General features: G+C 43.0%; 1 protein-coding gene across 4 annotated transcripts in view; it reads left to right on the top strand.

The window, feature by feature from the left end:
• The window catches only part of IL1RAPL2 (interleukin 1 receptor accessory protein like 2), a 482,185-nt gene that overhangs the window by 277,559 nt on the left and 191,195 nt on the right, over positions 1–13,431 (top strand). For all 4 annotated transcript variants that reach the window (XM_083486405.1, XM_083486406.1, XM_083486404.1 and 1 more), the window contains exon 4: positions 7,880–8,066. In XM_083486405.1, the coding sequence (XP_083342531.1) occupies positions 7,880–8,066 (187 nt within the window). The remainder of the gene's footprint in view (positions 1–7,879; positions 8,067–13,431) is intronic.

Genomic DNA, 13,431 nt, shown 5'->3' with positions numbered 1-13,431 from the left:
GATAGTTGGCAGAATGACACGTTGGAATAACCAAAAGCTCCTGTATGAGATCAACCTTCAAGTACCTCGTCTGATTCCTTAGCAGAGACTAGTCGTGCGCCTTCAAAATCTGATAGTCATGAACCTCATTGTTTCAAGCAGAATTGGGTGTTCTCTAATGTGTTTAGGTCTTCATTTATTTGAGCTGAAGTTCCCTACCTCCACTTTGGAACAACCTTCCAAAGTATAGTGTCTGTTCTTACTGAGGTCATTTCTTCACACCTTCACCTTATAATAAAGGAGATTGGGGTCCTTTTTTTTTTTTTGTCAGCCACCCACATAAGTGAACACATTAGTCATGCAAGAACATCTTCTCCCCCCCTTTTTTTGTTCTGTGATTGCAAATCCATTTCTTTCCTTGACCCCAGACCACTGCAAATAACACCCAGCAAAAGCTGTGAGAGTCTAATGAAAACAAATATAAAGCAATGATTCCTTTCCCCAAGAGAACAAATAAAATAACCTTTTATTTAAGCAAAATGAGGAGAGAGGTTGTAATAATAAGGATAACAGCAGCCACCCAACACGTACTTTCAAGGAAATCCATTGGTTCCAAAACTAAAAGTAACTGGAGCAGGGGGAGAAAACCATGCCTTTTGAGAGGCATCATCTTATTCATTTATTTTTAGAAAAGCAGTGAGAGAACAATAATAAGACAAGGTTTAGAAGCATACAGTAGAATCCTAGGGTTGGGAGGGACCTCAGTGATCTTCTAGTCCAAACCCCTACTGATCTAGGAGGTTCACTACTGTAGCACTTGCCATAAACCATGTGGTGGTGTCCTGGAGGGATTGGCCAGATCAGGAAGAAAGATAGGAGGAGCTCAGGAAGTTAGAACTAGATGACCCAGGGGAGAGTCCCAGTAGGCTTGGGAAGGCAACACTGGAGCCTCAAGAAACATCAAAGCTAGATCCTTCCAGTAGCACCTTTAAGACCAACTAAGTTAGTTCTTGGTATGAGCTTTTGTGTGCAAGCACACTTCTTCAGATACACATATATCTGAAGAAGTGTGCTTGCACACGAAAGCTCATACCAAGAACTAACTTAGTTGGTCTTAAAGGTGCTACTGGAAGGATTTTTTTTATTTTGACTATGGCAGACCAACACGCCTACCTATCTGTAACTGGAATCAAAGCTAGAGTTACTAATGTGTTAAGCAATCACCATTAGCCAGACCCCACCAACTGCATTTTTAGTTTCAGACAGAACCTCAGACAGGTTTTTCCCAGCCCTACCTAGAGATGCCCAGAATTTGACCTGGAACTTCTCCCTGCAAAGCACTGAGCTATTGCCCTTTCCTGCTTAAAAAAAAGTCCAGGCGACCTGGATGTTAGGACTTAGGAGGGTCTGGTGGATTCCAATTGGCTTGTAGGAAGTTGCCTTGCACTGTCAGGCCATTGGTCCTTCGTCCTTCCCAATATCCGACCAACTGATGGGCTACGTTGGTTATATTGATGCATCCGTTCCTCCACCCCCAATTGCCCTATACAGTGGTACCCTGCAAGACGAACGCCTCGGAAGACGAAAAACTCGCTAGACGAAGGAGTTTTTCATTTTCTTAGCCGCTTCGCAAGACGCATTTCCCTATGGGCTTGCTTCGCAAAACGAAGCTTGCCCCGCAATCTCCGGGGATAGTGGGGAAGCGCAGTGCGCCTTCCCCGCTGTCCCCGGAGCTCTTTTGAAGCAAGGGGTGGCGGGGAGAAGATCGCTTCTCCCCGTTGCCAGCCCCGCAATCTCCGGGGACAGAGGGGAAGGCGCACACGCCTTCCCCCTCTCCCCGGACCCCTTTTGAACCAAGGGGCGGCAACAGGGAGAAGCGATCTTCTCCCCTCCGCCCCTTGCCTTGCTTTAAAACAGGTCTGGGGACAGAGGGAAAGGCGCGCGCGCCTTCCCCTCTGTCCCCGGAGATTGCGGGGCAGGCAACGGGGAGAAGCAATCTTCTCCCCGCTGCCCCTTGCTTTAAACAGGTCCGGGGACAGAGGGGAAGGCGTGCGGCGCTTCCCCTCTGTCCCTGGACGGTCTCCATAGGAACGCATTGATTGATTTTCAATGCATTCCTATGGGAAACCGTGCTTCGCAAGATGAAAAACTCGCAAGAAGAAAAAACTTGCGGAACGAATTAATTTCGTCTTGCGAGGCACTGCTGTATTTATTCATACTTTTGCATGTCAAAACTCATCCCAGCAATCCTCTGTCTTGAGCCAGAATGGGATGCCCTTGAGAATTGTACCCATGGGAATGCCCAAGCACATTCCCATTTGGTTACTTTGCTGATCATGGGTAATAGCACATATACTGGACACTTCCTATTTCTGAAGTGTGTGCCCTATTAATCCCCTCTTGTCACCCCCCTGGCCATGTACACAGTGTTTTGCTAATCAGACAGTCAGTTTTCTCAACCTTGCCCACCCTTAATTGTAACTAATGAGGGGAGTTGTGCGTTTTTAGGTCCTTGTTCCACAGAGCACTTTAAATAGAAACTGCCATGGGCAGTGTTGAAAATATGAGCTAAATAATGCAAGATTGTTAGCAGAAAAATATGGCGCTATTAAATTAGACCAAATGCTCATTTTTTTAAAAAAACCAACCCTCTCATGAACTCCTTATTTACCCAGACTTCCAATCTGTTTGACCTTTCTTTTTGTAATCAGAAAGATCCATAATCATCCAGGTAAGTTAATTGTTTTCAAATGCTCCAAGTCTGCTGATTATATAAATAATGAATTTGAATTATGACACACGGGCAGCTGGAAAACGTGGATTTTCCTCTGAAAGACTTCTGAAAGTATCTCTCTGGGGCATGTTCTGGGGAAAACTGACTTCTAGCCAAGTATGGCCAATAGCAGGATGCCTAGGAGACCTGAGACAGTTCTTAAGGATAGCAGGAGTTAATCCAACACAGGCTGAGACTCCACCTGCACTTCAGTTTTAAAGTAGGATCATGCCCCTATAAAGTGTCATGGCTTTCCTGAAAGAAAATTGGGAAATGCAGCAGACTCTCCAAGTTCTCCAAATTTTACAATTTTCCAGGGACAGTCCTGGTTTCTGACTTGATCCTGGGACATCCCACTTTTCCTTAACGGTAAAGGGACCCCTGACCATTAGGTCCAGTCGTGACCGACTCTGGGGTTGTGGTGCTCATCTCGCTTTATTGGCCGAGGGAGCCGGCGTACAGATTCCGGGTCATGTGGCCAGCATGACTAAGCCGCTTCTGGTGAACCAGAGCAGCGCACGGAAAAGCAGTTTACCTTCCCACTGGAGTGGTACCTATTTACAGTGGTGCCTCGCAAGACAAAAATAATTCGTTCCGCGAGTCTTTTCATCTTGCGATGTTTTTCGTCTTGCGAAGCACGGTCCGTCACAACTGCGCCTCTTCAAGCGGCTTTAAAAAAAAAGCGCAAGACGTTTTCGTCTTGCAAAGCAAGCCCATAGGGAAATTCGTCTAGCAAAGCAACGCAAAACCGAAAAACCCTTTCGTCTAGTGACTTTTTCATCTTGCGAGGCATTCATCTTGCGGGGCACCACTGTATCTACTTGCACTTTGACTTGCTTTTGAACTGCTAGGTTGGCAGGAGCAGGGACCGAGCCACAGGAGCTCACCCCATCGCGGGGATTCGAACCGCCGACCTTCTGATCAGCAAGTCCTAGGGTCTGTGGTTTAACCCACAGCGCCACCCACATCCCCACTTTCCCTTAGAACGTCCCTATTTCCATCAGAGAAATATTGGACAGTATGTTAGGACATTCCAGTCTTCATCAGATAAATGTATGGTGTAGTTTGTTAAGAGTGTTGAGAATTGTTAGGGGACCCCCATTTCCCTCACAGTGGCCCCTAGCAAGAGAGATTGTGTGTGGAAACCCCTCTGATAACTGTTGTCATGAAAACAAAATTCAGCAGCATGAAAATAGCATAAAGTTGAGACAGCAGAAAACACCAAATTAACTAACGGCCTGTTAAAAATTCCAAGTCTTTATCAACTGCCCGAAGCATTGTTGTGATGGGGCATGGCAGGCCTCGCTCAGCAAGGAATTCCATAGGGGAGGTGTAATAATGGTAGGGGCTCCACCCCTCGCCTCTTGTGGTTGAAGAATTTGGAGCAATGCCCCAGCTGTCAATCAGAACATGTGAGGAGGAGAATATAGGAAAAAGTGGTTCCTGAGATAACTGGGCCCCAAGACCTCAAGGGCTTTAAATCTTAAGACCTCCACTCTGGATTAGCCCAGAAACAAATCAGCAGCAAGGAGAATTGTTTTAGGCAGTAAGTTCTGAGTGGGAGGATGGGGGCACAGCATTTGTGCTGTGGTGTTGCTCCACCTGTACTATGGATAGAAGGATCTGGCAGTTTCAGTTTTCTCAATTTCTCATTTTTCTGACCATAAATTCAGTTCTCTGTACTTCTGAAGCAATTAGATTTTTTTTTTAAAAAAAAATCCTTATGAAAATGCTTTAGCATTTTAGTGGGTATTTTTTCCCTGATAAATACAGTTTTGTATGTGGTTTTGACTAATGTACAGTCTTTGCAAGCAATTTCTTCTCATATAATGCACTTTTGTATGCTGTTTATACTAACATGGTCACTTTTAGTTACACTTTCACCTAATAGATGCATGTTTGTAAACACTGGTTGGTTGGAAAACTGCATTGCAAAATTTGGAGAAATGCATATTTGGAAGGATGGCAGTTTTGGTCCTCAGGTTGCTTTGGGAAAGTACGAATTGCCTGGATTTGCCTTTAAATCCAGACTGAATTGAATTTTTCCTCCATCCCTAACCCTCTACTTAGACTCTGAAGTGATAGAATCCTATCTACCACCTCAGGATATCTTTGATTTCATTCTGCTGTGAGTGTAAGGCTGCACCAAACTCCTAATAAATTCAGTGAGACTTAGCAGTGAGACTTAGCAGTTCAATTACACATGCCTATGATTGAGTTTTTGGTGACCAGCCTTCTCTTCCAAAGATTCAGTGACAATTTTGCGTTCTTTTAGGGATGTATATTTATTCCTACATCCTACAACATAGTAAAGAAAGTTGTTGTAAATAAGACACATTAAAGCTTGAAATTATAAATAGGCAGGCTAGTTGTGATCTACCAGCCCAGGAAAACCCCTCGCCTCCAGCTCAACTGCCGGATCGGGGGGGGGGGGGACGTTGTTGCCATCCTGCAACAGCGTTCAACCTGGAGGTAAGCGTCATTTTTCAAAATTGCACCTGAGGCTCCTACTACTCCCCTGTGTCATCCCAGTGCCCCCCCCCAGTGCCACTTTGGGAAATGCTGAGTGGAATTCACTCCAGCAAGTGATAGTCAAAAAACCTGGGTGGCTTTAAAAGAGGATTAGACAAATTCATGGGGTGGGGTGGGGTGTGTGTTAAGGCTATAAATGGCTACAACTGTAATGGCAATGCTCCACTTCCACTGTCAGAAGCAGTGAATACCAGTTGCTGATAGTCCCAAGTGACAGCTGTTGCACTCAAGTCCTCTTTGTGGTCTTCCTTATAGGCATTTAGTTGGCCACTGTGAGAGCAGGATGTTGGCCTTTTGGCCCAATCCAACAGGTCTCTTCTCCTGTTTTTATATTGTCTTTTATAAGCCCTCTTCCTTTGGCTACAGAAATAATTTTGAAACACTGATTCGTGTGTGTGTGTGTGTGTGTGTGTGTGTGTGTGTGTGTGTGTGAATATACAGTTGCAACATGGTGTACCGATCATCAGGATCTGGCATCTCCTATTGTGGCAAATTCCTCCCAAGGGTTTCTCTTTGATGGTTTGTAACCATCCAACATGTCAGTCTTATTCCAAACCCCTTTGGCTTTGGTGTAGCCAATTAAAGTGACAAAAAGAGGCATGATGGGGAAATACAGTCCTCATTAAGAGATCTGTCATCCTTTGTACTCTGCTCTTAAAGGGCTGTGTTTCCTATCATGCCTAATGAAACTCAGAATGTGACAGATTGGGTTGCAACATTCCTGTGCGGTCTGTAAATACTTGATGATAACACCATAATAAGTAGCAGTGTGAGCTGTTTTAACGGTGTTTGTCTAGCGCAGTGAAAGGTGAGCATTTTAAACCCACTTTCCCACCCTTAATATTTCATCTTACGATTTCAAACAGCGGTGGCTAGCTTGTGCCTCTTGAGATGCTGCTGGACACCAAATAAAATCAGGTCCAGCCAGCATAGCCAATGGCCAGGGATGATGGGAGTTGTAGTCCAACAACATCAGGGAGGGGGTTGTCATCTTAATGGAGTGGGTGTGAATAATTATAGAAGGCTAAAAAAGAAAACAGCTTGTTTTTATGGGCATGGGTTTCTGAGGAAGCAAAACGACTGTATATAATATGGATAGCACAACATGGGTTGGATCTAAACTAAGGCTATGTATACATCATAGTGGCTTTTCAAGTCACATGTGTACACTTCTGTACACACCTGAGAGGGGGTGGGGATGTCTTCACCCAATGCCCATTTCCTGATTTTGTGCCCCACACTGAACTCTAGTTCACTGAAGCTGTCACCTGCGCATACGTAATGGCTGTGTGAAATGTACATGCCTCTGCTTAAGCATGCTTCCATTTTCATATTGGATGGCAGCTGGTTTGAAGGAAAGTGCATCAAACAGGAGTATTTCTCAAGAGGCTACAGGATACCCATGGGTTGCGGCTGATGTCCTGTGCATTTGACTTCAGACACCAGCAGAGGGTGCATGCTGGGGCAGGAATAAAATGGGTAATGTGTACACAGCCCAAGTTACTTGAACATGGGTTCCATTGAAATAAATGGTATAAATTAGTCATAACTTTATAGTTTCAATGAACATGAAGTTTGTTCAACCTGATCTGTATCTACCGCACAATATTTCTTGGTAATAGTATTGCTGAATATCATATATCCTAGTAATTAGTCACTCCCCCTCAAGCATAGGTGATAACATCTGAATGCTAGAGAGTTTGTCCATTTACATTGGTATTGCCTTCCCCAGCTTGGAGCCATTCATATGTTTTTGGACAACAACTCCCATCAGCCCCAGCCATCATTACCAATGGTTAGAGAAGAAGGGAATTGTTGTCCAAAACATCTAGAGGGCACCAGGTTGAGGAAGCTTGTCTCCTTTGAGCGGCAGCAGTTCTCCAGGGTCTCAGGAAGGGTCTTTCCGATCACCTACCTACTGGATCTTTGTAAATTTCTTCGGAGTAGAAATGTGTACGATTATATCAATGATGTCATAAGCTCTGTAGATATATCCTACAGGAGGTAGTCAGACCAAGAGGAAGTTGTAGGAAGAGCTAGGAGAGCCTTTCTCAACCTTGGGTCCCTAGATGTTTTTGGACTATAATTCCCATCATTCCTAGCCAGCATGGCCAATGGTCAGGAATGATGGGAGTTTTAGTTCAAGAACATATGGGGACCCAAAGTTGAGAAAGGCTGAGCTAGAGCCTGATGATCCCAGAGTGGTTCTTGTTATCCACTTGAAATGAATTATTTGTTCTGTTGTAATCCTTTGTTTTCTTCCGAACCCTCTAGCCTTTGGCATAATTTATACAACAGTTCATATCCCAATGAAATTGTAGTGGAAGACCTGTCAAAGTGGTAGTGTTTTTATCTCCTCCTCACCTTGTTTCTCATATGTTTTAATTTCTGAATGCTGCTAGGATTTTTAAAGTATTTTTATCTGTGTTTTTAAAGAAGGTATATCACCTTTATATTGTAGTCAATTTTAACATCCTGATTTTCCTTCATTGCTTTGTGTGAATGAAGCAGCAAAGCATCTAAAAATTCTCTATTATTATTAAAATGATTATTATTATAGCATTACTAACATTACCCTTTGTTGTTTCTCTGCAGAAATTCAACATATTGCATGAAGGTGTCGATGTCCTTGACAGTTGCAGAAAACGAATCTGGGCTTTGCTACAACAGCACAATTCGCTACTTAGAAAAATCAGAAATCACTAGAACAAAGATAATTTCCTGCCCAGATATTGAGGATTATAAAACAGGAAACCAAGAACCAGATGTAATATGGTACAAGGTAATACAGCAATAGGTTTTGTCTTTTTGTTAATGCACTCCAATTTACAGCGAATTTCTTCACCATGACCAGGCTGGAAAGACTTTTGTAGTGGAGAGGGAATAAAGAAATTCCATTAATGCTAGTGGGATCCATGCTGGGTTATGTCTAGTCCTTGTGGTCACTTTCTAAATGTGGCATTTTATGGGTTCAAGAGCATCTTTAGTAGCAAAGAAGTTTACTTCCAGTCCTGGAAGCTTCACCATTCTCCTACAACTGAGCTGCAAGGAAGAGGGAATTCTGGAGGTCAGTGTGCGAGAAGAAAAACCTAGCAATATTTATATATATTTCTGAAGACTTCTATGTTGCTTTTCATTTGCAAATGGAAATAGCAAAGCCATTCACACAATAATATAATACAGTGATTTCCAACAGAATCATCAGTAATATCATCACAATGACCACAGCCATTGAGTATTAATAATAATTAAGGGTGAAGGAAAGCTTGGGTAGACATGAATGGCTTCAATTTATTTGATTAGCAGCGTGTGTTTTTTGGTCTATAACCTTCCTTTCCTGGCAGTCAAAGGTGGCAAAGGGAAAGAAAAAAAACCTCATGCACATACAGAATGCATAAAACACCATGTGCTCATCATAAAATGCAAAGAATTTTAAATATGAACGAGGCTTGTTAAAAGCAACAGCAGAACACACTCACAGTAAAGGTGGTTGCAGAGTAAAAGCTAAAGGTAAATGACCCCTGGGTGGTTAAGTCCAGTCAAAGGCAACTATGGGGTTGCAGTGCTGATCTTGCTTTCAGGCCAAGGGAGCCCGCATCTGTCCACAGACACCTTTCCAGGTCATGTGGTCAGTAGGACTAAACCGCTTCTGGCACAACGGGAAACCGTGATGGAAGCCAGAGCGCACAGATACACTGTTTACCTCCCCGCCACCTATTTATCTACTTGCACTGGCGTGCTTTCAAACTGCTAGGTTGGCAGGAGCTGGGACAGAGCAACAGGAGCTCACTCCATCGTGGGGATTTGAGCCGCCGACCTTCTGATCGGCAAGCCCAAGAGGCTCAGTGGTTTAGACCACAGCACCACCCACGACCCTTTAGTTGCAGAGTAAAAGCACAAGGAGACAGATGGTAAAAGTTAAAAGCCTTTCTTAAAAAGAATAAAAAGGGTGTTTGCCACACAGTGGACTACCAGTAAAGTGGGGGCAAGATGGGTCCTGTTTAGGAGGGAGGCCCACAAAGCAGTGAAACTCTTGAAATTTGCGCTCTTAATTGGCAGACGTTCGTGGGCTAACTACCTTATTAATGCTGTTGTCCTAACCCCATTTTCCCCACTGAAATCAATAGGATTTAGACCCTATCTGCCCTGTACTTTTAAAGCAGCATCATACTACTTTTAACAGTCACAGACTTCCTCAAAGAATCCTGAGAGCTGTAATTTTATTTTATTTTACTTTATTTATATACTGCCCTATACCTGCAGGTCTCGCCGTGGTTCACAAGATAAAATTACAATATAAAAACAGAAAACACATACAGTGGTACCTCGGGTTACATACGCTTCAGGTTACATACGCTTCAGGTTACAGACTCCGCTAACCCAGAAATAGTGCTTCAGGTTAAGAACTTTGCTTCAGGATGAGAACAGAAATTGGGCTCTGGTGGCGAGGCGGCAGCAGGAGGCCCCATTAGCTAAAGTGGTGCTTCGGGTTAAGAACAGTTTCAGGTTAAGTACGGACCTCCGGAACGAATTAAGTTCTTAACCTGAGGTACCACTGTAGTTTGTTGAGGGCACTGAGAGTTGTTAGGAGATCCCTATTCCCCCCCACAGACCTACAATTCTCAGAATTCCCTGGGAAGAGGGATTGATTGTTGAACCACTCTGGGAATTGTAGCACTGTGAGTGAGGGACATTGGGGTCCCCTAACAACAAAAAAGCACATTTTGGTATGCAAGCTCTGACAGCTCTACCCATTTTTTAAAGTAATTTCCTGTAATATAATACATTTTTATGCTGCTTTCACTAACATAATCATTTTTATGCACACTTTCTCATAGGATATTTTATTTTGTAAACATTAGTCAGTTGAAGAACTTCATCACAAAATTCGGGTAACCGCAAACTTCAAAGCATGACTGTATTTCAATTCTCAGATTGTTTCAGATAATAAGATATTTACATCATTGTTATTTGTACTAGATAGGCACCTATACCTACTAGATTGGAATTTCATGATAAGCTTGAAGTACTGCAGCTTGTGAATTTCCTTTAGTCATGGGCTGATCCACCTCCTTTCTTCATTTTCCTTCTTTCTCATTAATTTCATCTAGCCTTCCTTCCTTCCTTCCTTCCTTCCTTCCTTCCTTCCTTCCTTCCTTCCTTCCTCCCGGTTAGGATTAGCCAGCAAAGTGCCCTTCAGAGACTGTTAGACTACAACTCCCATCAACCCCAGTGATTTGTCAGAGATATTGAGTATTGTAGTCAAACAATATCTGGAGGCCACCAAGCACTTTTCTAGTTCTTGGGGTGAGGGAGTTATTGCAAAAAATTAAAAGTAATACAAATTTGCATTTATATATATTTATAAAAATAATGGAATGCCACACAAGGCAAGAAATTTCTTTACTAGACATAAATTGGAATGTCAAGCAGGGAGTTTCCATCAGTCCAGCACCACTTTGTTTGAGTACAGCTGCCAATGTGAAATTGGGCAATTTGAGTTCCATCTCATCAGCCTCACTGTGTTCGGTTTGTGCACAAATAATTTATTTGGAACTGGGATGACATGCAGGGAGCCATGATATGTCAGAAGAGAGCAGGGAGCCCAGTGATGCTCTGTCAGTCTGTTTTTTCATTCACAAGATCCCTGCATATTTCAATGAAGGCTGACAAAAGCATGCACTGTGACATGGGGCAAGGATAAACGAGATCTTCTTCTCCTCTTGTATCTTGTCAGCTATTAAGGCAGCTTTGCCCCCAAACGTCTGGAGAAATTTATACAAGCTGGTCCAGTTAAAGAGGAAACTGTAAGACGGAGCAACCATCTTCCTGTGCATTAAAGGGGAAGAAGAGTCCCATCCATGGACTGTGGTGTAGTCAGTGGAGGCTGGGGTCTATTGGGGGTAGAAGGGCAGAAAGCAGGGAGAGCCAACCACTTCTGGTTTTGCTCCCAAACTCTTCCCTACTGAGTTTTATTTTAAAAAATGCTGAGGCAAAGGAGGGAGATGAGTAGGAAAGTTGGGGGCTAGCTGAGGGCAGGCTGAGCTTGGTGGGAGCAATGCCTCATTCATCCTAATGGACCAGCCTCCACTGGTTGTGGCTATGTAGGGCTGTATTTAACTAAGTAACCCCGCTGAAATTAATGGACCTAAGTTACAGGTGAAACTCGGAAAATTAGAATATCATGGAAAAGTTCATTTATTTCAGTAATTCAAATTAAAAGGTGAAACTAATATATGAGATATGATCATCACAATTAAAACAAATAAAGGCTTGACATATCTCGCTTTGCATGTCATGAGTCTACCTCATATATTAGTTTCACCTTTTAAGTTGAATTACCGAAAAAATGAACTTTTCCACGATATTCTAATTTTCCGAGTTTCACCTGTAGTCATTTTCATTCATTCATTCATTCCAATGAGGCTAACATTGGCTACAGCTCATGATTTTAAAGGTTTTAGGAGAAGATCCCCTTGTTAGACTTCTATTCATTACAGGGGTGAGGAACTTCAAGCTCATGGCCAAACATGTCCCCAGCTTCTCTATCTGGCCCTTGGAACCCTTCCCAGGTCAAGCTCCCCTGAATCCCTCCTTGTGTGTTTCGGTCTGGCTGAAATGTACGCTTGAACACTGATAATGCCTTTTATTTGCGTTGATGAAAGGCAGAGAGGGGTGTGTGTAGAAACTAGTCTGCTGTACAAAGATAAATTTGCAAATCATGGAATCTTAGAGTTGGAAGGGACCCCTAGAGTCATCTAGTCCAACCCCCTGCAATGCAGGAATTTGTTGCTCTTCCAACATTTGTCTCCAGATCTGCCCACTGTTGCCAAGAAGGGAATGTGGTTCCCAGGCTGAAAAAAGGTTCTGCATCCTTGGTGTATTACTTCACTTAAAAATTAGTTGTGTTTCTGTCTGCTGTGTGAGGTCTGAGCTACTGCTCCAATGATGTGCCTTGACGGTGCCATTGTGGTTCATCATGCTGAATGCCCAAGCCAGTCATAGACTACAGCTGAGTACATTTTGGAAATATAAGAGCAGTGGGGCTTTGAGTTGGATAAGGTCTTCAAAAACACTTGTATACCGCAATATCATTTTAAAAAGTCAAAGTGATTTTTCAATCAATTCTTTACTCACCAACCCCAGCTATATGCAGGGTTGCCCTTAAGTGTAGTCTGTAAGCTCCAGCTGGTGCAGAATGGACCAGACAGACTGTTGGTGGGGGTATCTGGTCAACAACCTGTGATACCATTGTGCAAAGCATCGGTACTGACTGTCCACTTACTGCTGAGCCAGCTTCAAGGTCCTTGTGCTAATTTATAAAGCAATGAAAAGTGGAGGTCCAGAGTGCCTTAGGGACTATCCAAACACTTAAATTCCAGCTCGACCACCAAGATAATCTATAGGAGCATCACTAGTTGTCTCCTGAGTTGGTGAGGCTCATCTGACATTGATAGGAAATCAGGTCTCTAGTGTAATTGGTCCACTCCAATAGATTTTCAGCGCATGTCTTCTTGAAAAATTGCTGGAAATTGCTCTATGCTGCCTGCCTTACACAGTCAATTAATAATAATAAAAATCCTACAATAGTTAGCTGGTGATCTATGCTTTTAAAATTTCATGTGGTTTTAATTGTTGTAAACTACTTTTATGTTTTTTATGTTTGTTTGTTTTTTCAAAATTGCGATGTACAAGTATCTTTACACATAAATGCTAAGTAAATATTGTTAACCTACATAGTGCAGATGGGGAGACTGAAGCTAACAGAGAATGGCTTACCTGAAGCAGTGCCCTTTAACCTTGAATCCCCAGTTGCTGTCAGACTACAACTCCCATCAGACCCAACCAGCTGAGCCAATGGTCAGGAACAACAAGTATTGTAGTCTGACAACATATGGTGACCCCAGGGTTAAGAACACTGGCCTAAGGGAGTTCATGGCAGAGGCCAGATTCAAACCAGCAGCTTTCTTATTTGTAGGTTGGTCGCTTTGCCACTGCACTACACCAGCTCTCTGAACTCTTTCCTCTTTCATTATTAGTGTGCCCCACATAAGTTATACCACATCTGCCTGATGGGTGACAGCTAACTATTAAGCTGTCACATTGATTAAATTGAGCAGAATTGATATTGTACATCAAAAAGAGCA

Source organism: Podarcis liolepis (genome assembly GCF_965112155.1).
Source record: "Podarcis liolepis genome assembly, chromosome: Z".
In the NCBI taxonomy this organism is placed as follows: domain Eukaryota; kingdom Metazoa; phylum Chordata; class Lepidosauria; order Squamata; family Lacertidae; genus Podarcis; species Podarcis liolepis.
Note: the sequence above shows the minus strand (reverse complement) of the source record. Positions and strands in the feature narration are given on the sequence as shown.